The sequence below is a fragment of the Corvus moneduloides genome, chromosome 4, assembly GCF_009650955.1.
Source record: "Corvus moneduloides isolate bCorMon1 chromosome 4, bCorMon1.pri, whole genome shotgun sequence".
NCBI lineage: Eukaryota > Metazoa > Chordata > Aves > Passeriformes > Corvidae > Corvus > Corvus moneduloides.
The window spans coordinates 23,880,776-23,902,058 of NC_045479.1; the positions used below are offsets into that span (position 1 = coordinate 23,880,776).

Below are 21,283 nucleotides of genomic sequence, written 5' to 3' on the forward strand. Positions count from 1 at the left end.
CCCCTCTGGCGTCAGCGGTAAAAGGAGCCGGGACGCGGGCGAAAGCGGTCTCATCGCCCGCTGAGTAAACAAACGTAAATCCTCCCCCGGCTTCCTTCTGTGCACAAGGCTGGCGCTTGTGGCGGTGGTGCCACGAGCGTGCGTGTGGCCAGGCGGAGGAGCAGGACAGGCAGCTTCCCCCGCCGCAGGGGTCACCTGCCAGCCCGCAGAGCCCCTCAGCCGGAGGGGTTTCCTCACTGGCGCTGGCGTCCTGCCTGGCGGCCCCCGCCGGCGGAATGAACACTGTGGGCTCGCATGGCGAGCAGGCGTAGGGGTTTTCTGTCGGGAGCCCAGGGCGGGAGGGGCGGCGGGGTCCTTTGCGAGCCCCGGGAGCTGGCGGCACGACGGGGCGGGACAGCCGGTCCCGCGGACTGCAGGAACAGCCGGCGCGCTCCCAGCCTGTGCCATTGGCTGACACAACTATCAGTGAAAAATCCCCTCCTTCTCACTGGCTATCCCGTGAGAATGCCCACCCACCAGGGCGGGCTCTGTTGCGGCACCTGGTCCCACCCAGGCCTTCGAAATCCCTTATTCGATTGGCTGTCAAGGTTGTCTGTCACGAAGCCCAGCTCTCCCATTGGACAGCCGGTCCCGGGCACGTCGAGCGGGCTCTGTTGTGTGTGTATGTGTAGAAAACAAGCCGAGCTGGCAGTGCTTCTCCCATTGGCTTCGCGCGCTGCGAGGGGGCGTGGCCTCTCCTCATGAATAATCACGAGCCACCCGCTGTCGCCATGGCAACATGCAAATTTACCCGCTGCGCCCCCAGTGATTGGCGGGCGCCGCCTTGGCGGGCCGGGGGCGGTGCCGGGGCGGAGGGGCGGAGGGCCGGGCAGGGAAGGGAAGATGGCGGCGGCGGAGCGGAGCAGATCCCCGGTTCGTGGGGGGTCCCCGGTGCCGGCCTGTATGTTCGCCCCGGAGCCCGGCTCCCCGGGCGGACGGCCTCGCGTGGCGGCGGCCGCCTGTCCCCTCCGCGCAGCCTTCGATGGCGAGGACGGCGAGGCGCTCAACGGCGAGCCCGAGATCGACCTCACCAGTAAGGTAGGCCCGGCGGGGGGGCGGGCGGCGGCGAGCGCCATCACCCCGCCGGGCCCTCGATGCCCTCCTTTCTGCCGGTCGGCCCTGCCCGGGGGGGCTGCCTCTCCAGCCTGGCCGCTCCCCGCACCTCAGAAGAGCGAGAGGTTGGGGCCCGCCTACCTCTGCCGGGACGGGAGGCTCCCCTGAGCGCTCCCCCGGCCCCAGCATCACCTGGGCGGGCGGCAGAGCCAGCAGTGCCGTGTGGAGGTGGCCGGGAGAGGCGCAGTAAAAGTTGTCCCGTACCCCGGCCGGGACAGGAGGGTGCTGGCAGGCTGCTCCGCCCTGCGCCTTCCCCGCCTCGGCTGCCCGGGGGGAACGCCAGCCCGCAGTTGGTCTAGCATCCTCAGGAAGCGCAGGGTTTGGAGCTGTCATCTGCTGCAACGTCCCGCTGACGTTTGCCCTCCGCGCTGGGTCTCTGTAGTTATCTCTGCTGCCAGTTGTACTAGTTCCTGGGACTTTCTCCACAATCTTAAAAGGAGGTCAGAGCTTGTAACTTCTGAGCACAAGAGCCCGGTGACAAGGCTGCTTTGCTCTTGCAAACAGTGTTAAGTCAACGCAAAAAAGGCTTGTTCATCTTGTGCAGTTCCTTTCTAGGATCCCAGTGACAAAACTGTGTGGTGGTCTTATTTCTGTCAGAACCAGTTCTCACTTCCATCCTGCAGGAAGGTACATTGTAGTAATATGTGTGTGCCAGAGCCTGCCACAGACTACATTAGCTGCCTTCTGTCACTGTCTGCTATTTTTTTTCCTAATTGGCTGATCTCTTAACCTGTTTACCTTTTGCTGCCACGGGTTTGATGCACTGTGGTGCTATCTCCCACTCTAAATAGTCTCCTGCAAACCTCATTCGGTCCACTTGTAATTATGTGATCCAGAAGTCAGCATAGCTGGTGTTTCCCCCTCGTTTTCTGTCGTCCCTCCTCTTCATGCTTCCAGCTTAAGTTGGTCCAGAGTCCTGGACTTTCTTGCCATCTCTGCACAGAGAAACAGAAAGAGGAATTGTGTCTGTGGACATGGAAAATTTTTTTTCAGTGCATGACTGGGTATTTTACAATGTGGTACTGTATTAAAACAAATGCTATGAAGATGTGTTATAAGATAGTAAAGAATAGAAGTCAAACCTGTAGTATTTATTGAGCCACCTGTTCGTGCCTTAATGAGCTGGACAAGATTTTTATACAGGATGCCAATATTGATCTGTGCTTTGTCTTGGATGTGACTGCTGTGGAAGAGGGCCAAGGAGGATGCCAAGGAGAGCATCACTGATTCTTGACAGCCAGGAACCTGACCAAAACTCCGGCAAAGAGAGAAGAGAGCTTTTCTCCCACAAACTCCTATTTGTGGTGTCAGTCTGTTTTCCGTTCCTAGAAGTCTGCAGGTGCTGTGGAGGTGGTAGGTAAGCATTTTTTTTGACCTTTATTACAATTTACTTTTCCATACAGCACTGTGCACCTGCTGTCTTTTCACTGGACTTTTCATTCATCCCCATCTTGGATGAGAGCTAAAACTGTGAGCTGTGCTCCATGTTTCCAAGTTAATCTCCCACTGTGTGCTCAAAACAGCAATCCCATATGGTGAGAATGCAGTAGCTAACCTGCGCTTCCCCGACCCCCTCATCTTTTCTGTCTTCTCACTTGAATTGTTCCACTCCAGTCCCTACTTAAAATGGGGACTCCCACTGCAGTCAGTTTGTCTGATAGTTGCTAGTTCTGTCCTGGTCCTTCTGACCCACCCCCTGGCATTGTTAATACTTTTCTCCCAGTCCTCTCCCTGTGCATTCACTGTAAGGTGAGCTCTTTTTTAAAGAGGAACACTTTGAGGTTCTGTTATCAAGTGCACCTTGTCAGCTGGTCAGGCAAACAGTTCCATTCATCAGCATAAATTCATTATCATGTTGATCTTAATGGGTGTTTGTTTTCCCTTCAGTGCCAACACACTGCAGTAGTAATCAACTTTCAGGTCAAAAACCATAGCACACAAGGCTGTTAGTGAACCTGATACTTATAATAGATCTACATTGACAACAGAACATTAATAGCACCTGAACAATGTATGTCTACAGGGCATAGAAAGCAAAATACGACACTACATAAGATGCCTTTCCCCCACCTTCTCGACGGCTCGTGGTGGCCTTCTAGCCATGCAAAGTGTCAGACTCTGCTTTTCCAATAAAGAGCAGCACTACGTACCACATAGTATTTGGTTTGCCTTTAATACTTATAGTTTGTCTGCCTCATGGATACAGGATGCTTTTTTTGTAAGGACTGCCTGTAGTAGTGCTGGTATAACCCGAGCTCAATCTCGCTGGTGTCTTGAAATTGCTGTTAATTAAAGCTATGGCCTCTTGCTTGCTGTTGGGCAGTGCAGAATGGCACAGTCCAGTCTGTCCCCCAGGAGTAAGCCCAGGCAACTGTAGCTGTTACCCACCTCTGGTGTGTGTTAAATCTCCAAACTGATCAGAGGAGAGGCAGGCAAAGCCGCCTTGCCCCAGAGATTGGGAAGGGACTTGAGAGGTGGCATTTCGAACTTGTGAGGTATGTTTCCTTCTGCTGTCTTAAGAATAAAACAATAACTAGTTGTTACTTTTTTGCCCTATAGGAAACCTGAGGTTGCTAGACCCGCATGGCTCCTACTGATAACTGCTCGTGCCTGACAAAGTGGAAAGAACAAAACTGAACGTTTTTGACTTTGTGAAAACCTCTTAAAAACATGCATTCATAGGGCAGGCATGGAGGGGGTCACTCAAAGGTGAAAAGCAAAAAAAAGCAGAGGGGCCAAAATGGAGGGCTTCTCTTCAACAAAAGAGATGACAGAGAACAGGCTCTCTCCATCCAGGAAGCTAAAGAGATCTTCAAAACAGCACGTCAAGTCTTGCAGTGACCCAGGAAACTGCAGAACTGGCTGGGGCTGTGACTGCAGAAATAGTTGTCAGAAGCACTGAGCGACACTGGAAGGTGTGACCCATGAAAGCTGCTATTTTATCTACAGATACTTCTCTTGATGTCCTACTATGTCATATCAGCTGTAAGTTTCGTCGGCCCTGGAGTAAACTTTGGAGGCAGTTTTCTACTGGAACACCCTTCAGGAGCACCTTTGCATGGCAGTGGAAGTAGCAGTGTGGGGGAACAGTGTTTTGAGCTGATGTGAGCGAGTCTGTGCTGTTTGAGACCCCCCAGCCCTCCTGCCTGGCAACGTGAGGAAAGGGTACAATGAGCTGCTGAGTGCCTTGGTACTTGTTACAACACCCTGCCTGCTCACACTGCTGAAGCACTTGGACTCATAGAAAAATAGAGCTGGTGATGAGACTTGAAGAAACTGAAGTTGGTGTGCCCTGCACCGGTGGCCCCTGTTATTTTATTGATCTTTGTGTGTGTTACAGCCTGTTTAATAGATCTTCTGAGTCCGTGACTTGTGCTGGTGCACTGGCCTAAACAGTGATCCTGTCTGCTGTGCTTCCAGGAATTCCTGAAAGTACTTGCAGAGCAAAATGAGCCCTACACATCAAAACACAGCCTTCCATTCCTGCCCAGATTGGACCTCTCAACAGTTGCTGATTCCCCTCTCAATACATTTACATCCAGTGGTTTCCCTCAAGAAGACAACGAAACTGAAAGGAAAATGGAACTGAAAGAAAAACTAATAAAAGCAAAACTCAGTCTTTCGTAGCATGAAATAGAAGGACTCTGACCTTCCAGATAAGAGTGCTTCAGTACCCTTTGCAGACCATGCCAAGTAGTTAAAAGGCTTAGGTAGGGCATGTGTCCAAAAGGGGCACGTGAAGGTGATTGTATCTGTTGTAGCTGTCTGGCCCTTGCAGACAGATCCCTGCTCTCTGGGACCCTTAACATTTGAGAGAAGAGTTGCTTTGGCAGCCTTAAACCTTCTAACCAGCACCTGCTGTCTGTGCTTCAGTTCCCCAGCGTGCATCACTATAGTTTTGAAAGCTGCTTAAGCGTTATTTGGGGGTGGGGGGGGGGAGGGGGGGTTGTGGCTTCCTTTACATTCTAGATTTCCAAAAAAAGCCTTCATCAAGTGTGTCATAGTAGTGGGAAAGGTAGTTTCTGTTTGAAAACACATTGTGTTAACTGTGCTAGCAAGTCAGGCTGTGTTAGAGAATGTTGGGCAGACTTGAGGATGTTATTGTCAACTGCTGTAAACCATATGTTTTAGGCATATCTAGCACAGATTTTAGTCTCAGTGCATAGTGAAGGGAAGTGCTTCTTTCTGGGTGTGATTTTGGGATGTGTATGTAGGGACAACTGTGGATGTCATCGAGTGTTGTAGTGTGGCACAGGTGTGCCTACCCATAGGGCTCTTGGTGGGTGACAGCCTTTATAACTGTTGCTAAAAGTGCGTTTTTCACAGAAATGTGTATCTCAATCCCTATAGCTATCAGGCTACTGTACTGGGGTGCTCAGCCACCAACAGATTTGTAAGCATGGAGGCAGCCAGAGAGCACGTAGAGTGGCTGATGGAGGTCTCCTTGGTCTGTCAGTCTGTCTGTCACTGCCATGCCACCATTGTGGCTGCTCTGTGCAGGTGTCCTCAGCTGTACTCTGTAAGCAGTGCAGGTTTCTGCCAGAAATGGTGGTATACTATTCAGTTCTAGGAAAAATCATTCCTGAAACACTCTCTTGTCCTCATTTTCTGCTTTGTTCCTGTTTTATTTTTTCATTCACTTGATGTTCCTGCAGGGAAGGTCAAAGGAATTTTGATTATTGCAGTAGCTGCAGTCAAAGCTTGTTGGTAACACAGCTGCTGGCCTACAAAACTGCAGCTCTCCACTGGTGAAACTTCCAGATGTGCTCAAACAAATTGCTTTGTATGCCTGCCCCTCAGCACTGTAGTGTAAAGTACCTAAAAATTGAAAAGAATGCTTATTCATGTTCTCTCCTTCTGCCCCCTCAGCAAACAGAAGGGGACATCAAATATGTGAAAGACTTAGGAGAAGCTCTGGATTTTGGTGCCCAGGTGTTCTCTGCAGTGAGGTCTGGTTGGCTTTCTCTGGCTGCCCAGTCATGTTTCAGGGGAGCAGCAGCACTCTTTGCAGCAGAGACTGTGGTGTACCCAGCTAAGGAATTTCTGTGGAGAAAATACCTCCTCCCCTTTCTGTTTTCCTTGCATGAAAACGTATTGGAGTGTTCACTTAAATGTGGCTTTTAAACACTGGTTACATCAGAATTAGATGCTTGGTATTCTTACTTGCTTTGAAGTGTATTTTCCAGCATAAATGAACTCTGAGCTCAGACAAACAACCTTGTGCAGTGCCACAAGGAAATAGCTGTCAGCAAAGCTGGTTTAAAAAACAAAACAAAACCATCGCAAAGTGGTCCTGGAAAAAGAGTCCTTCTCTTTCAATAAAGCACACAGATTGATTGTGCTTGTAACTGAAGCTGGTTTTGAAATTGTTTGACATCTGCAAATGGATATTCAATCTTTTTTTCCAGCTGGTGATGGTGAGTCCAACTTCAGAGCAATATGACAGTTTGCTCCAGCAGATGTCAGAACGGATCGATGAGGGATGTGGGGAGACCATCTATGTCATTGGACAAGGATCAGGTGAGTATAGCTTCCCCAGCAAAACAACAAAAAATTATAAGAAAAACATAGTTCATCTAACCGGACTGCTGCTGAAGGTAATGCTTACTTTTCCAGAATAACGTCCATGAAATATAGCAGAATATGTGGGACAGATTCTTTTCTTTTATTCCTGCCAACAACTGTCTTATGTAGTGGAGCTAAACATATTTTTTTATAAAATCATGCAAGTTCTTTTTTGGAAATAATGCATATCTTGTCTGAGCACAACAGGAAAAGACAAAGAATCTAAAGTTATAGTAACAGCTTTAGTACAGACGTCCTCAATGTCTGCGAAGATCTTGTTCTGTCTGATATTGTTCACCGCTCTGTTGGAAATAACATGTTTTTACCCCACAGGAATGTATTATAGATACTTCACATAGCCAAAATATATGCTGCTGACTTTCTTTGTTAGTATGTGTCTGTACTGTGGAGGGAAAGCTTTTCCTTTGCTCAGCATGAGACCTTTATTGTCACATTAATTTGTGTGTGGCTGCTAGTCATTTGCCTTTGCAGATTTTAGCAGTTAGCATGGAATACCTTTTTGTTCTTTTTGACAATTTGAATATTTGCATCTGATGCTGGTAAAATAATACTGAGCATGCCCTTGCTTTGAAATTGAAATTTCTTTTCTGAATATAAAATAATTGTCTGTAGTTATCATAAGGCTAAAGGCATGTTTCAAGTATGCTGGATGTCTACTGGATATGAAGTTGTCATGCTCAGACATTTGCTGTGTTTGAGGAAGAATATGAAACCCTGGTTGTCAGTGCCAGGGTTGGCTGAAATAATGGAGGGGGGGAGCTGTGTAACCTCAGAACTGTGTGCTTTTTGGGTTTTCTTGGAGTTTTGTGAAGCAGCCAACTCAGAAGAGAAGCCAGAATTAGATGGCCAGTGTTCATGCAGCCAATATCACAGGGATTATGCTCTTGTCTCCAAGCAAGCTTCCCACATGTAGTCTGAATCCTTGGTGTTTGGGATAAGCACATCTGCAGTGGAGATCTAACTAGTCAGGCTAGTACCTGCTTTCTCTTCTAGGATACCTTGTGAGAGTGTTAACTGGTGGTTGTTGCAATGATATACTTAGAAGTAAAATAGGAGGTTAAACTTCTGACTTCATTTCGTGTTGCAGCGTAGTCAAGGAAGATGGGGATATTTTCAACAGAGAAAGAATCTTGGTATCCCTGCCACTGTCTCTCCTTCTCATTCTCTTTCAGCATCTGATTTTCATCATCCCAGGTACCCAACTCCACTGACTGAGAAGCGAATGAAGACTGACACAGGAAGCTCATTAGTTCACCAGTAGTGACCTTTCCTGTTCTCCCTTGGCTCTTGCCCTTTCCTGGCCCCTACTTCTCGTTCCCCTCCTATAACCCGAGGCTCAAGACATGGGGCTTTTAGTTTTCCTCAGTCTCAGCCAGTTTATGAGCGAGGTTGGAAATCGCCTCGTAACTCTGCTAGTTTTAGAGCTGGGCAGTAATTAAAATGCTGATAAGTTCATGCAAACTGCAGTTCCTGCTTACCAGCTGATGAGTCAGCCGTGCATATGAGCATGTACACATGGCAATGACTTTGGTCATACGGGTGCAGTGTGGCTCTCCACCTTTGTTTGTTGTTTTGTGGGTGTTTTTTACCCACAGAGGAGATTCTGGGGTGAAATCTGTGCACCTTCACAGCACCTGCATTGGAAAAGAGACAGTGGTGGCTTTACCGTGTCTAGGTAGTTGCCACTGTCATGCTCTGACTGTCAACTCTTCTGCTTGGGTGAGCTGCTCAGAGGAAGCAGTGCCTCCTTGTTTTTTTCTGGTCTTATGTGCTGTCAGCATTTCTTCCAAGTACTAGGATGAAGGCAGTGAAACATGCCAGAAGCATTGTTTTAACTGGAGTATATGGGGGCTAAAGAAATTGCTGTGCAGGTCAGACTTGCAAAATACGTGTATTTGGGGTGTGGTTTTATAAAATAAGCTGATTGTTTACAGTGGTCCCACATTTACCACTAATGGCTAATTGTGGTGATGTTTCAGCCTGAGCTTTCCTTTTGTTAATGCTTTACCTTTTCTTGCAATGTGAGAGGAGATACTTTATCTGATTGAAGGACACAAAGTACTTTCAATACATGAAGTAAGGGAATTAGACAGAAATGTGTCTTCCTTGCCAAGCCCTACGTATTTACTTGTAAAAATTGTGAAGAAAACTCCTCTAGATGAAAGATGGTGCTTTTCTAGTGTCTTTTAAGCCTTAGAGTGAAGACGATCCCTTTTCATTTTGGGCCAAGGGTGCTTATTCTGCGTACACATCTGACATCTCCAGTCCACGTATAAATCCCAATGGGTGTGCAGGTCCCAGGCAGGATGACACTGACTGCTCTTTGTCTCCTCAACACCACGCTAGATGGGACTGAGTACGGTCTGAGTGAGGCAGACATGGAGGCGTCCTACGCCACGTTGAAGAGCATGGCAGAGCAGATCGAGGCAGACGTGATCCTCCTGCGGGAGCACCAGGAGGCCGGGGGCAAGGTGCGCGACTACCTCGTTCGGAAACGTGTGGGTGACAACGACTTCCTGGAGGTCAGGTGAGGAGCTGGGTGGAGACAGGGTTAGTCAGCAGCTCAGCTGCATTTTTACTGTGTGAGCAGTGCGTGGTGCTGAGCCAGCAACGCTGCTTCGAGTCTTGGTGTTGGAGCTACCCAACAAAGGGAGTCGAGCTTGACCACTCCTTGGTGATGAAATTGCCTTTTTTTGTTGTTGCTGTCTCTTTTGTGAACAAACAAAATTTGGAAATTTGCCTGTGTTTAGCAGAGGGCTGTTGCTCTCTGGGTGACAGCCTCACAGTTGGGGGATCTTTTGTATGCTGGGATGCCAGAAGTCACATGTGTGGCTGTATGTATGTGTATATATGCTCACTGCTGGAACACAGTACTTTTGACTAAGGATCCAGTTCTGTTCCAAGGCTGTGATGATCCAAGTCACCTTTTAATGGACATATATTAGCTTATATAACAAGACTTGAGAGTCTGCCCAGACCTGGATGGAGTGGATTTCCAACATTTGCCAACAGCCATAATAGCCACATTGATCAGAGTCAAAGAAGGAGCTTGCTGGAGGACACGGCTATCTCCTAAAATATTTCATAGTTTTTTTAGCTTATCCTTTTCTGGAAACAACGATTTTAATTTTTGTGCTCTACTTAGCGCTTGGCATTGTTGCAGCATGAGAAATGTGAGAAAGGCAGAGGTGTTCTAGAGGAAGTTGGGATTTAGTCTTCCTTTTGAATTGCGACAGTGTTTATGTTGGATAGCAGACACAAGGAGTTGGAATAGAGACGCTCTGTATTGCATCAAGCAGTGTCACGTTCAGTTGACTGTGTTCTGGATACCAGTGACATGTTTCCACAGTCTTCCACATCCCAGTCCCCAGAGTCTGGGATCTCCACTGTTATTTAATAACTGTAAAAGAATCTCTGTTCTGCTTGTGAAGATCTAACATTTTTTAATCTCTGTTTGAAGGTTAGGGAGAAAAAGCCATTTGCAAGAGCAGTGATGTTTGGGTTTTTTTGATCACTTCTGTTCATTTCTTCAGGTACCGTATTTTACCAGGCTCCTTTTTCCTCTCCCCTGCAGGGTAGCAGTGGTTGGCAATGTGGACGCAGGGAAGAGCACCTTGCTGGGTGTCTTGACTCACGGCGAGCTAGACAATGGCCGGGGCTTTGCTCGGCAAAAGCTCTTCCGCCACAAGCACGAGATCGAGTCAGGTCGCACCAGCAGTGTGGGCAATGACATTCTGGGCTTCGACAGCGAGGGCAACGTGGTGAACAAACCCGACAGCCACGGTGGCAGCTTGGAATGGACAAAGATCTGTGAGAAATCCACCAAGGTCATTACTTTCATTGACCTGGCTGGTCACGAAAAGTACCTGAAAACCACCGTCTTTGGCATGACCGGCCACTTGCCTGACTTCTGCATGCTTATGGTAGGTAGCAAGAAAGATGGACCTTACCAGCTGGAGGGGGGCTGTTCACAGCTTTAACAGCCTCGACTTCTTTCCTGTTGCAAAGTGCCTGTGGGGGTCTTGGAGGGAGGCAGCATCTCACATTGCTGGAGAGCAGAAGCCTCTGTGGCTATCTCTCCTGTACTCTGAGGCGAGTGCCCCAGCACTGGTCCCAGACAGGCCCAAGGTTTGTGATTCTTGAAAATGGATAGATTTCTGAATTCTAGAAAACCTTGTTAAAACTGGGAAGAAATGAGTCAGTCTTCTGCCAGTGGCCAACAACATTTGAGATGAGCTGGGCCTGGTCATACGGTCCCAGTGGCACATCTACAACCTAATCACAACGTACTGCACATCTGACACAAGGCCTTCTTTGTAATCCAGCTTCCTGCAGAAGGAGCATTGACATCCCTGTATTTTATATCTCTGGTGTAGGTTGGGAGTAATGCTGGGATTGTTGGAATGACCAAGGAGCACTTAGGCCTGGCGCTTGCACTTAACGTTCCCGTCTTTGTTGTGGTGACCAAGATTGACATGTGCCCTGCCAACATCCTGCAAGGTGAGTCCTACAGGCTCTCTCCAGGGCTGTTTCTTACCTCTGTGTGTGTTGCTGTCCCCTGCTTGGGTTCAGGAATTACTGCTGGAAGAAAGCTCCTTTATCTGGTTCTGACTGCGTCCTAAACACCTTCCAGAAATCTATCCTTTTCCCTTGCTCATTTTGCAGGTGGTTCACTTACACTCATGATTTCAAAATTACCTGTGCTGGGGACTCAACTGAGCAGCCCAAAAGTGTTTGCTGCAAGGTTTTGCTTAATTGAGCTCTAAGAGAAGCAGCATACAGCTGGGGTTTGGGCTTTGCTTTCTCTCTGGGTATTTAAACCTGGAGGAAGAGTTTGAGTGTGATCTTAAGCTGTGATCAGACTTGATCTGCAGCAGCTGTTAGTGAAGGGGCAGCTGCTTGTTACCTTCTGCTCACCTGAGCACTTCTCAGGTACACTGGCATAACTACAGCAGCTCCTTCCTCTGTCTGAACAACCAAACAACACTTAATAAATCATGGTTTAAAGCAGCTGCGTATGGGCTATGGTAGCAGGATGGGAGGCAGGACTAGACACAAGCGGGGATGGCAGTAAGTAGCATGGGCTAGTGTTTTTTTTCTCAACAGCACCTCTAACCCCAGCAGTGTCCCATTAACCCATGCATGATGTTTTGTCGGGCTGTGGCCTGTTCTCACTTCTAAAACTCTCTTTAAGCATTTCACACAACTTCAGAAACATGCTGTGGTTAATTGGAGCAATGGGTTTTTTTGATAATCAGTCCTAAGGATCAGGGAAGTGAATGCTCCTGGTACTGTCTGTTGTTCAGTTCATTACTATAAAAATCCTAAATATGTGTCAGGCAAATAGATGCATGTGATCAGAAGATAATCTGTGTATCTCTAGACTAGATGTTTGGCAAATAAACATAAGGCCTGACCATAAGATAATAACTGGGAAGGAAGGAGAACCTTTGGCTCAGCATGAGGAGAGAAGAGCTGCTCTTGGGAGAAGCTACTCCCTCAACATGCTCTGTTTAAAGTAAATAGACACAAGATTTGACTCAAGTATATCTGTGAAGAGCAGATGGCCTCATTAGATGTTTGTGTTTCTGTATCCAAAACATTACTTTCCCATAGGCAATAATTTGTTTACAAAACTCTGCCTAATTGGATTACAATTGTTGAACATAAATGATTTGCTCTTTTAAGCCCTTAGTACCCTTTTTTGTTTTTTTCTTTGTTTATTGTCAGGCACTTTGTAGGAGGCTGATGCTAATGCATCAGGTAATGCCCCTGCTGGCTGCTAGATACAAGGCTTAGAAAATAAGTTAAAAAGAGGCAAAAGCTGAAAATTGGGAGCCATGAGATTTGTCCCAACACTGATTTCTGAATATGGTCCACCCACATTTTCCCAGTCTATGATGATCATCTTTGCCTCTTGCATGCTTCTTCAGCCTCCTAGGGCAAGTTAACTCCCAGGGAAAATATATTGAGGTTTGCTTGGTCAAAACTGATTTCCAATTCACATATTCTCAAATATTTCTGTCAGTGAATCTTAGTTTTCAATTAATTCACTAGGAAAAAGCCTTTCTAGAAAGAGGAAATAACTGCTTAAAGCTACTAATAGACAGCTATAAAATGTCTACTTCACAGCATTGCAAACTTGTCTGTCTCTTCATGTATGGTGTCGCTTGGCAGCAGGCTAGCTGGCATGAAATGGAAGATGGAATGGCTCCTAAGTCCTACCTGGGCTGCAGCAAACTCATAGTCTCACCTTTAGCCATCTTCTCCTGTCTTATCTGTGGCCAGAGCGCCCGTCTCCCTTCGGGGAGAGACCCCACAAAAGTGATTTGTAAAGACAGGAGATGCTGCCCTAACAATATTCATTTCACCCTTTAAGAAACCCTGAAGCTGTTACAGCGACTGCTGAAGTCCCCAGGGTGCAGGAAGATTCCCGTGCTGGTTCAGAGCAAGGATGATGTCATTGTAACAGCCTCCAACTTCAGCTCAGAGAGGTAACGGGAGTAGAGGAGAATCATTTCTCTTTCAATCCTATGTGGAGACTGGGTGAGGAGATCCAGAGAGTCCCATTGTTTAGATGTGTGGAGGTTGCATCTGCCATGTGGTGTGTTGATTCCATAAGAGTGTTGATTTTGAGGTTGACCTGCTTGTGTTCCCCTCTCTGAGGCAGAAATGAGAGGCTGCTTCTGGGCAGTCTGCAGAAGACAGCAGGGAATTCAGCTTCCTTCAGTACTGGAACCTTACACCTTTTCCCAAATGTCATTAGAAGGCAGAGGCAATGTTTCAGGTTTTCAAACATGGGGTGTTGTGCATCTGACTGCTTGCCAGGCTCTCCCTTCCTAGCACTGTGTATTGAATTCAGTCCCAAGATTTTGGATGTCTCCCTACATGTGGAAAGCCAGGTAGGAAGGTGAACTAACTCCATTTTCATCAATTTTCCTTTACAGGATGTGCCCAATTTTCCAGATTTCAAATGTCACTGGGGAGAATCTAGATTTGCTGAAGATGTTTCTTAATCTCTTGTCTCCACGGACCAGTTACAGGGAAGAAGAGCCAGCAGAATTCCAGATAGACGATACTTACTCTGTGCCGGTAAGAGGCCTGGTATTTGCAACAATGTTCTGTTCCCTCTTCTAGGTTGAAGAAGGTATCTCCTCTAGAGAGGAGAGTTCTAGAGCTCTTCTGCTGGCCCGGTTGAGTAACCACAATTCCTGTTTTTTCTTTTTTGGCGTAGGGTGTAGGAACAGTTGTCTCTGGGACGACACTGAGAGGCCTAATCAAGCTAAATGACACCCTACTGCTGGGGCCAGATCCCCTTGGCAACTTCCTCCCTATTGCTGTCAAGTCCATCCACCGCAAGAGGATGCCCGTCAAGGAGGTGCGGGGAGGCCAGACCGCCTCCTTTGCCTTGAAGAAGGTGAGATGATCTCCTCTAGACCCCCAGAACAGGAACTGCCCTCCTGATTTTTGAGTGCTCTCGGAGTTCAGCTGCAGTAAGGCTGTTTCTACAAACCTCAGCTGCCTCATTTTGCCGTGGAATGAAATCCCATAGAATCTGTGGTTCCACATCCTGGTTTTTTGTCCTGGGAGCTGCCAGGGGATAGTAATGCCACTAGGTAATGATGTTGGAGTTACCTAAGAAAGTGGAGGCATTGCAAGAAAAGGCTGCTTTTGTGCTGGAACTGCATTAGTAGCCTGGGCAGCGTATTTGCACTACTCCTCTTGCCTTGTAGGACCGGCTGCATGATTTGGGATTTAAAATTCAGCAAAATTCCTCTTGTAAAAGGTTTCTGTCAATAGAAGCTGCACCGATTTTAAGGGGATATAGTTTAAGCTATACCATATTTCATGTGTTCAGACTTTTCATGTTATATTAACAGACATCATGATTTTGGGGAGATACTTCCTTGGGTAATGTGCAACCAGGATGTATGTTTTGCTTTTAAAGGATCAGTGAGGTAAATGTGTCAGTTTCCAGCATTTCCAGTACTCTAAAGCTTCTTTATGAGCTTTAAGGTGAATTTTATTTTTGCAACCTTTACATAATATCCTGTACATAACATACAGCTAGGCAGCTCTTGCTTTGCCTTTTAGTGGGCATGAGATAGTATCTGTGAAATCCCTTAGGATTCTGCTGGATGCAGTCAGCCAGAGCAGCAGATTTCTTCCCTGGAGAATCATGCTAAGGTTTTTTGTGTCTCTGTTTTCAGATCAAGCGTTCTTCCATCCGGAAAGGCATGGTAATGGTGTCACCCCGCCTGAATCCACAAGCCTCGTGGGAGTTTGAAGCAGAGATTCTGGTGCTCCATCACCCCACCACCATCAGCCCACGGTATCAGGCCATGGGTACGTGTGGCAGTGTTGGTTTGTCTTTGCTTCCCAGTGGTAGCAGTTTGTATCAGATCTAGCCTGAGATAATTTTGCTCCTGATGTCTCTGCCAACCTGAATATATGCCATAGTTCCTGGTTTTGCCTTTCCCAACATTGTGGAAGAGAGAGTGGGGGAGGCTGTAAAGTAAAAAGGAGATGTGTGCCCTCAAGTGTACTTGGAACCTGCCTGTGCTGTATATCCATGGTGCGAAGATTCTCCACTTCCAAATGCTGATGGAAGGACTCATTTTGGGTCCTGCCCTCTAGCCCAGCTGCTTGGCATGTAGAATTCTGTAGAGGGTGCTTCAGGCCAGGCACAATTTGAAGGCAGCTGTGCTAGCTTATATGCATGTTCTTTTTGGGGATGGAACAAAGGCAGCTCCGTGACCTGTATAGCCTTTGCTGAAGGGTGAGGAGCTGCCTTAGATGTGTCTCTGAAGCTCGTTGCACTAATGGCCCTGGCTGCTGAAAGCCTTTGTGCTTTACATCCACAGTGCATTGTGGCAGCATCCGCCAGACAGCCACAATTCTCAGCATGGACAAGGACTGCCTGCGGACAGGGGACAAAGCCACGGTGCACTTCCGCTTCATCAAAACCCCAGAATATTTACACATAGACCAGCGGCTGGTCTTCCGGGAAGGCCGCACCAAAGCTGTGGGTACCATCACTAAGGTAAAGGCTGCCAAGGGCCGCTTGCTTTGCCCATTAGCTGCTTCTTACACTGAGAAGCCAGCAGGAGAATCCGGATAGCTCTGGAGAAGTGAGGGAAGAGAGGCTGTGCTTCAGCCACAAGCATCAGCCCTGATGTGGGTCACGGATGACCGATGTGCTTTGTCGTGTGGTGGGTCTTTAGCTGGTGTGAATGAGGGAACATAAAGGGTGGGGCTGAGCCAGATGCTGCTGGTTCTTAAGGCTCAGTCTCTTTCTGAGACCATCTTATAGCTGGTCTCTTTGAGTCACGTTGTAGAGGTTAGAGTGCCACCTCAGCCAAGTGGCCCTTTCCAAGGGTGGGAGCTCAGAGCTCTAGGTTTCTTTGAACAGCTGCTGCTACTGCTGCATTCTTCTCCTTACAGCTATTTTTATAAATTCTCCTGAGACTTTTTGTTAAAAAGCAACATTGAACCTCGCCAGATCAGCCTGGCTATTTTAATGCTGAGTTTGGCCTCTCCCTTTGCAATTTGCAGCTACTCCAGACCACCAATAACTCACCAATGAACTCCAAGCCACAGCAGATCAAGATGCAGTCAACGAAGAAGGGAGCCATTACGAAACGAGAGGATGGTGTTCCCGCCTCTGGGATGGCAGCTGGAGGCCCAGCAGCTGGGGATGAGGCCCCCTCAACAGCTGCAGCGCCACTGACACCTACTGCCCTGCAACCATTGGTAAGTGAGGAAAATACCATGTCTGTCCAAGCTGTTTGTGTCCTGGTTTCACCTGTTGGAGGAAGAGCAGTCTAAAGCACTAGCATTATCCCCTCACACCTTGAACTCACCTTGCCACAGAAATAAACAGAAATATGAGTAGTCTCAGAGCAGAAATCATAATTCTCTGATGACTGGGTGACTCCATGGCTGACCTTCCAGCAGACAGCAGCTCAGGGTGCTGGGACAATTCAGGTTGGACCTCCGGAAGTGTCTAGTCTAACCTCCTGTTCTAAATAGGATTAGCTGTGAGGTCAGACCAGGTTACTCAGGGTTTTATCCAATCATGTCTCAAAAACCTCCCAAGGAGGAAGACTGCACAACCTCCCTTGGCAACCTGTTTCACTACTTTGACCATGTGCACAGTGAAAAAGTGTCTCTACAAACCCAGTAGCTGAACTAGTGAAACATCTAACAACCAGTCACAAAAGAGGTCTTCGATGCCTGTAGGAGAGGTAGAAAATCCCTACACTAGAGAAATTACAACCTAGGTCATCTGCCCTGTCAAAAGAGGGAGGATGGGGACATCCAAGAAGAAGGAAAGGCTTTACATTTCTCTTTAGAGAAATTTATCCGGGTTGTTTTGTTGGTTAGGACTTCTCAGCTCAGCTTGTCCATGAAGGATACCTAGTGTTTCTGGCCTGCAAGGAATGGAAACTCAATTCTCACTGCAGGTTTTGGGAGCCTATTTATTACTGATAGAAGTATTTATTACTGATAGAAGAAAGGTCTTCTCCTTGTAGGGTACTTCCTTAGTAAGTGAAGGGTTCAGGAACCAACTCCATCAAGCAACAGGGTGTTCGCCTTCTTAATTCTAGCTGTGTTAGTTGCCATGGTCAAATTTCACCCTCTTGAGCCAGACTGCTCATCAAAGAGGACCCCCTGGCAGGGATTCTCTCCCTCTGCATATGCCTGGGGCTTCACACCAGTCCTCCATCTTGTCCTTGTCTTTTTGTAGTGTCACTGTGATTGTAAGTAGTGCTCCAAGCTTGCTCTTTGTTTCATCCCTCCCCCTGAGACTCTGGGTTGCTTTTGTTCTTGCTTACGTCTTCCTCTCTCTCCTTGCTGCGTCCCCTCAGCCTGCACTGGATGAAGAGCCCCACATCCGTGAGGGCAATAAGGTATTTGGCTGCTCTCAAAGAGAAACAGTGGGTTTGCTGAGGTTGGGAAGAGAGGTTAGCAAGAGAGCCATGGTAGGGAGTGGGGGGCTCTCCTTCAATTCTGCACAAAGTCAAGGGAGCCTGAGACCTTGATTTCCTATATGCTGAACCCCATGGCACCTGCTGGCTCTCATGGGAGTGAAGCATTCAGAAACTTGGGAAATCAAAGTCTTCCCAGCTTGAAGGGCAAAACTTAATGGTGCATCTGTTTCTCCTCCTTTCCTCATGGTGTGTTTGCCTCCCTCCTGCCTTATCTCCTTCCTGCAGTAGTAGGAAGCTGAGCAGTCACAGCTGCCCTGCCACTGTTGGCATGTGTGTGTGATCCATCTGAACTCCTGCTGTGTTGATATCCCAGTTGAGGTGTTGCTTTGCACTAAAGTCAGTCTTCTTGTTTTTCAGTCAAAAGTCGGAGGAGGAGGCCGTCGACGTGGGGGTCAGCGCCATAAAGTGAAATCTCAGGGAGCCTGTGTGACTCCTGCCAGTGGCTGCTGAATTTCTTGTTCCTCCTCTCTCTGAGGAATTCCTCCCTTTCCCTTCATTTCTTATCCAAAAGATCCAGAGCAGCATAAACCAAAACCCATCCCAGCTGATTGGCTGCAGAAGAATCGTCCCTCCTCCCTGCCGGAAGCGATGGAGAGGAGCATAATTTATAAGCTAATGAAGGTGATAAGACAAAGAACTGAGTAACTGACACCTTCCTCCTCCCCCTGTTGACACATTTTTGTACATCATGGGCTTAGTTTTTATTCTTATTAGTTTTTATTATATTGTGTGCATGAAGATGAGAGGAGAGTCTGGATAGAGCTGCAAAGAGCCAGTTAGTTGCCTCCCTCCTCCCTCACCCCTTTCTGTCCACAGGACTTGCTGCTCTCCCCTATTGGCTGTCTCAGAACCAGGGGTTATCAGATGCCTGAAATTTCACACTTGCGAAGGTTGAAACAGGTTGTTTAGGATGGCTCCATGGAGCATCATGTCATCACCACTGTGGCCTCATGCCAAATATGTTTTGGATTCCCTCCCTCTTAAACTATTTCTTAGTGGATTTAATTTAATGTTGTAATGACTGAAGTTTGAAGGAGATGGTGAGAAAGTTCCTTAATTGGAGATCTAAGAGGGAAACAAATTGGAAAGCAGTTGTTGATGTTAAGTTCAGGGATCCTATGCTCAATATCTTCAAATAATGTTGATAGCACTTAAAATTTTAACTAGCAACAGAGTTAAATGTGCAGACACCCACCCTGTTCCCCTTTTCCCGTTGTGCTGCTTTTCCTAGTGTTTGTCCAGTGCACATTGGAGCAAATCTAACCTGCCTCTCAAGGCTGCAGCAGCTCCACTGACAGTATTAAGAATAGTGCAGGAGCACTCCGTCCGTCCCTTGAGCCAGAGAAAGCCTTCTCACCTCGACAGACAGAGGTCACAGGGGGCAAGTTCTCTTTGGAACAGAGACACCAGGCTAACATGACCTCCCCTTGATTTTGTTTACCCCAAGATTTCCAAAACGTTTTTGGAACTCACTGGCCAAACTTTGCCCTGGCAAAGAGGTAGGATTTGTTTTCTCCCCTCTTGGCAAAAGAGGGCAGTGATTAATTGGTACCAGATTTATAGAAGTGCTTTCAAGGTGGGAAATACGTGGTAATGTGTCTGACTTTAATTTAATTTCTTAAAATATTTTATTTTTGTTAATGAGAAATTCTGGCTTCTCCAAGGTGGCCCTGCAAGGACAGTTTACAAATTACTGTTGGAATGGTTTTTTTAACCATTTAATGAGTTCTTCAAGTGATTGATTCCCTGCTTATTTTGATCTCTTTTCTTCTAACCCTGCCTTCTCGCTTGGCTCTGATGAGGACAGGCATTATCCTCTGCCAGCTTGTGGTGAGCTCTGGGAGCATGGTAGCATTTTGAGGAGGAGGTGGCATCCTCAGCAAATCATGGCTCTCCCCAGCAGGCGCGGTCAGGCTCAGTTTCTCTGAGGGCTTCCTCCTCCAATGAAGGACTTTTATTTTAATTAGAGGGAGACTGCAAAGTTTCTGTCCCTCCTTAGCAAGTTGTTCCTGTTCCTCACTCTGTGTCACCTGTGTGGAGTTCATTCCAGTTCACCTTGTGACTTGGGGTAGGCTTCCAGGCCAGCTGAGTGGCAGAGCGCATCTCCCGCTGCCAACACCAGCACTCCAAGAGCATTAAGCAGCACGGGAGAGGTGAGAAACATGGTTTGGAGACGAGGGTCCTTTGCCTTAGAGACTGCAGTGGGCGGAAGGGGGAGGTCAGACAGTCCTTTTCCAAGCTATGTGCCTAAATACCAGCACTCTCCTGGCGAGGGAGGAACTATAGGCGGCTACAACACTAATAGCACCCGCATTGTGAGGGGGTGTGAGGTGTGGCTAAGCAGGGCACGAGGGCCTGGCTTGTTTGTCTTCTGGCCCTGTAGCAGCATCGAACTGCATCTGATTTCACTGCCCTCTGCTTCTGAGGGGAGCAGGGAGCTCCAGGCGGTTTTCTCTTTCTCCATTCCTTGTGCTCCAAATGAAGGAGACGGCTGAGACTGAAAGAAGGTTCACTTCAATTTGTGCAAAGGAGGTGGTGTGATCTCTCTTTTGTGACCAGCATTTACAGATCACTCAGGCTGGTGTGATCTATAAAATAAATTTTAAATAAGTTTGTTCCAAGTAAAAGTGTGGCTTCTTGATTTTTGTCCCTCTGGAAAATCAGGCTGAAATCCAAAGGAAGCAGGTTTGCCTAGCACCAGGTTCTTTTGCTGGCTACAAGAGAAGAGGCTATGCTCCTGACAGCAGGGCAGGGCATGGCACAGCACAGGAGAGCTGCTGCTGCGCCTCTGCATAGCCCTGGCAGCTTTTACTCTGGCCAAAATGAAGTGCACCTCGGTGGCAGAGTGGTGACATGAGAACACGGGTGTGGTGTGAGCTGTGCTGTGTGAGATGGGTACGAGTGGGCGTGAAGAGCAGCTCTAACAAAGCACTTGGGGCCAGCCCTGTGAGAGAAACTGCTGGCGGATGCAGTGCCTTGCAGTGCCTGTGTGCTGTGCTCCCTGGGACCTCGCTAGGACTTGCACCTCACCTGCTCCTGCAACTACAGTGGGTCTCTCCAGGGTTTGCAAGGAGCCTTTTTCTGCCTCGTCAGTTGATCTCAGAGGTTCGCAAAGGCTTTTTCTGCTCTGCACAGCCCTTTCATAGGTAAGTGTTGGGCTGTGGTAGCCAGAGCTGAGGCCCACACAGCCCTTCTCCTGGAGATGGCTGGTCTAGGGCCAGCAGAGAGCAAGCCTGGCCCTAGAGTGGCTGTCTGGGAGGAGGTGCATGCGTACTCCTCAACATAAGCCTGCCTCCAGCCCCAGGTTAAGAAGACAGGGTTGTGGCCCTCCTCAAGCCAGTTCAATTTCCCATTTTTCAGGCTTTTTTATGCTCTAGCTTCCTCATGCTGAGGAAAATTAAGTATTTCCTTTCTGTTTGCTTTGTAGCTGAATGAGTAATTAACAGCCCATGTTAAGGAAAAGAGAAGCATGCAGACACCCTGAATGGGGCTTTGTGTCAGGCTTTGTCCCTGCTAACCCTGCCTCGGTTGCTGCTCCTTGGGGCCAAGCA

At 47.8% G+C, this 21,283-nt stretch overlaps 1 protein-coding gene across 3 annotated transcripts; it reads left to right on the forward strand.

Moving 5' to 3' along the window:
* Positions 1-847: 847 nt before the first annotated feature.
* Positions 848-20,359, forward strand: GTPBP1 (GTP binding protein 1). Of its 3 annotated transcripts, XM_032107937.1 has the most exons (14): positions 1,118-2,509; positions 3,712-4,862; positions 6,561-6,672; positions 9,085-9,265; positions 10,313-10,661; positions 11,115-11,238; positions 13,118-13,232; positions 13,686-13,830; positions 13,973-14,155; positions 14,949-15,084; positions 15,603-15,781; positions 16,294-16,491; positions 17,610-17,651; positions 18,090-20,359. In XM_032107937.1, exons 3-14 carry the CDS (start codon positions 6,567-6,569, stop codon positions 18,180-18,182), a joined length of 1,851 nt encoding a protein of 616 aa, XP_031963828.1. In that variant the 5' UTR covers positions 1,118-2,509; positions 3,712-4,862; positions 6,561-6,566; the 3' UTR covers positions 18,183-20,359. The 3 variants fall into 3 exon arrangements, with proteins under 3 accessions (XP_031963826.1, XP_031963827.1, XP_031963828.1); XM_032107935.1 differs by lacking the exons at positions 1,118-2,509; positions 3,712-4,862 and adding an exon at positions 848-1,077; XM_032107936.1 differs by lacking the exons at positions 1,118-2,509; positions 3,712-4,862; positions 17,610-17,651 and adding an exon at positions 848-1,077.
* The last annotated feature ends 924 nt before the right edge of the window (positions 20,360-21,283 follow it).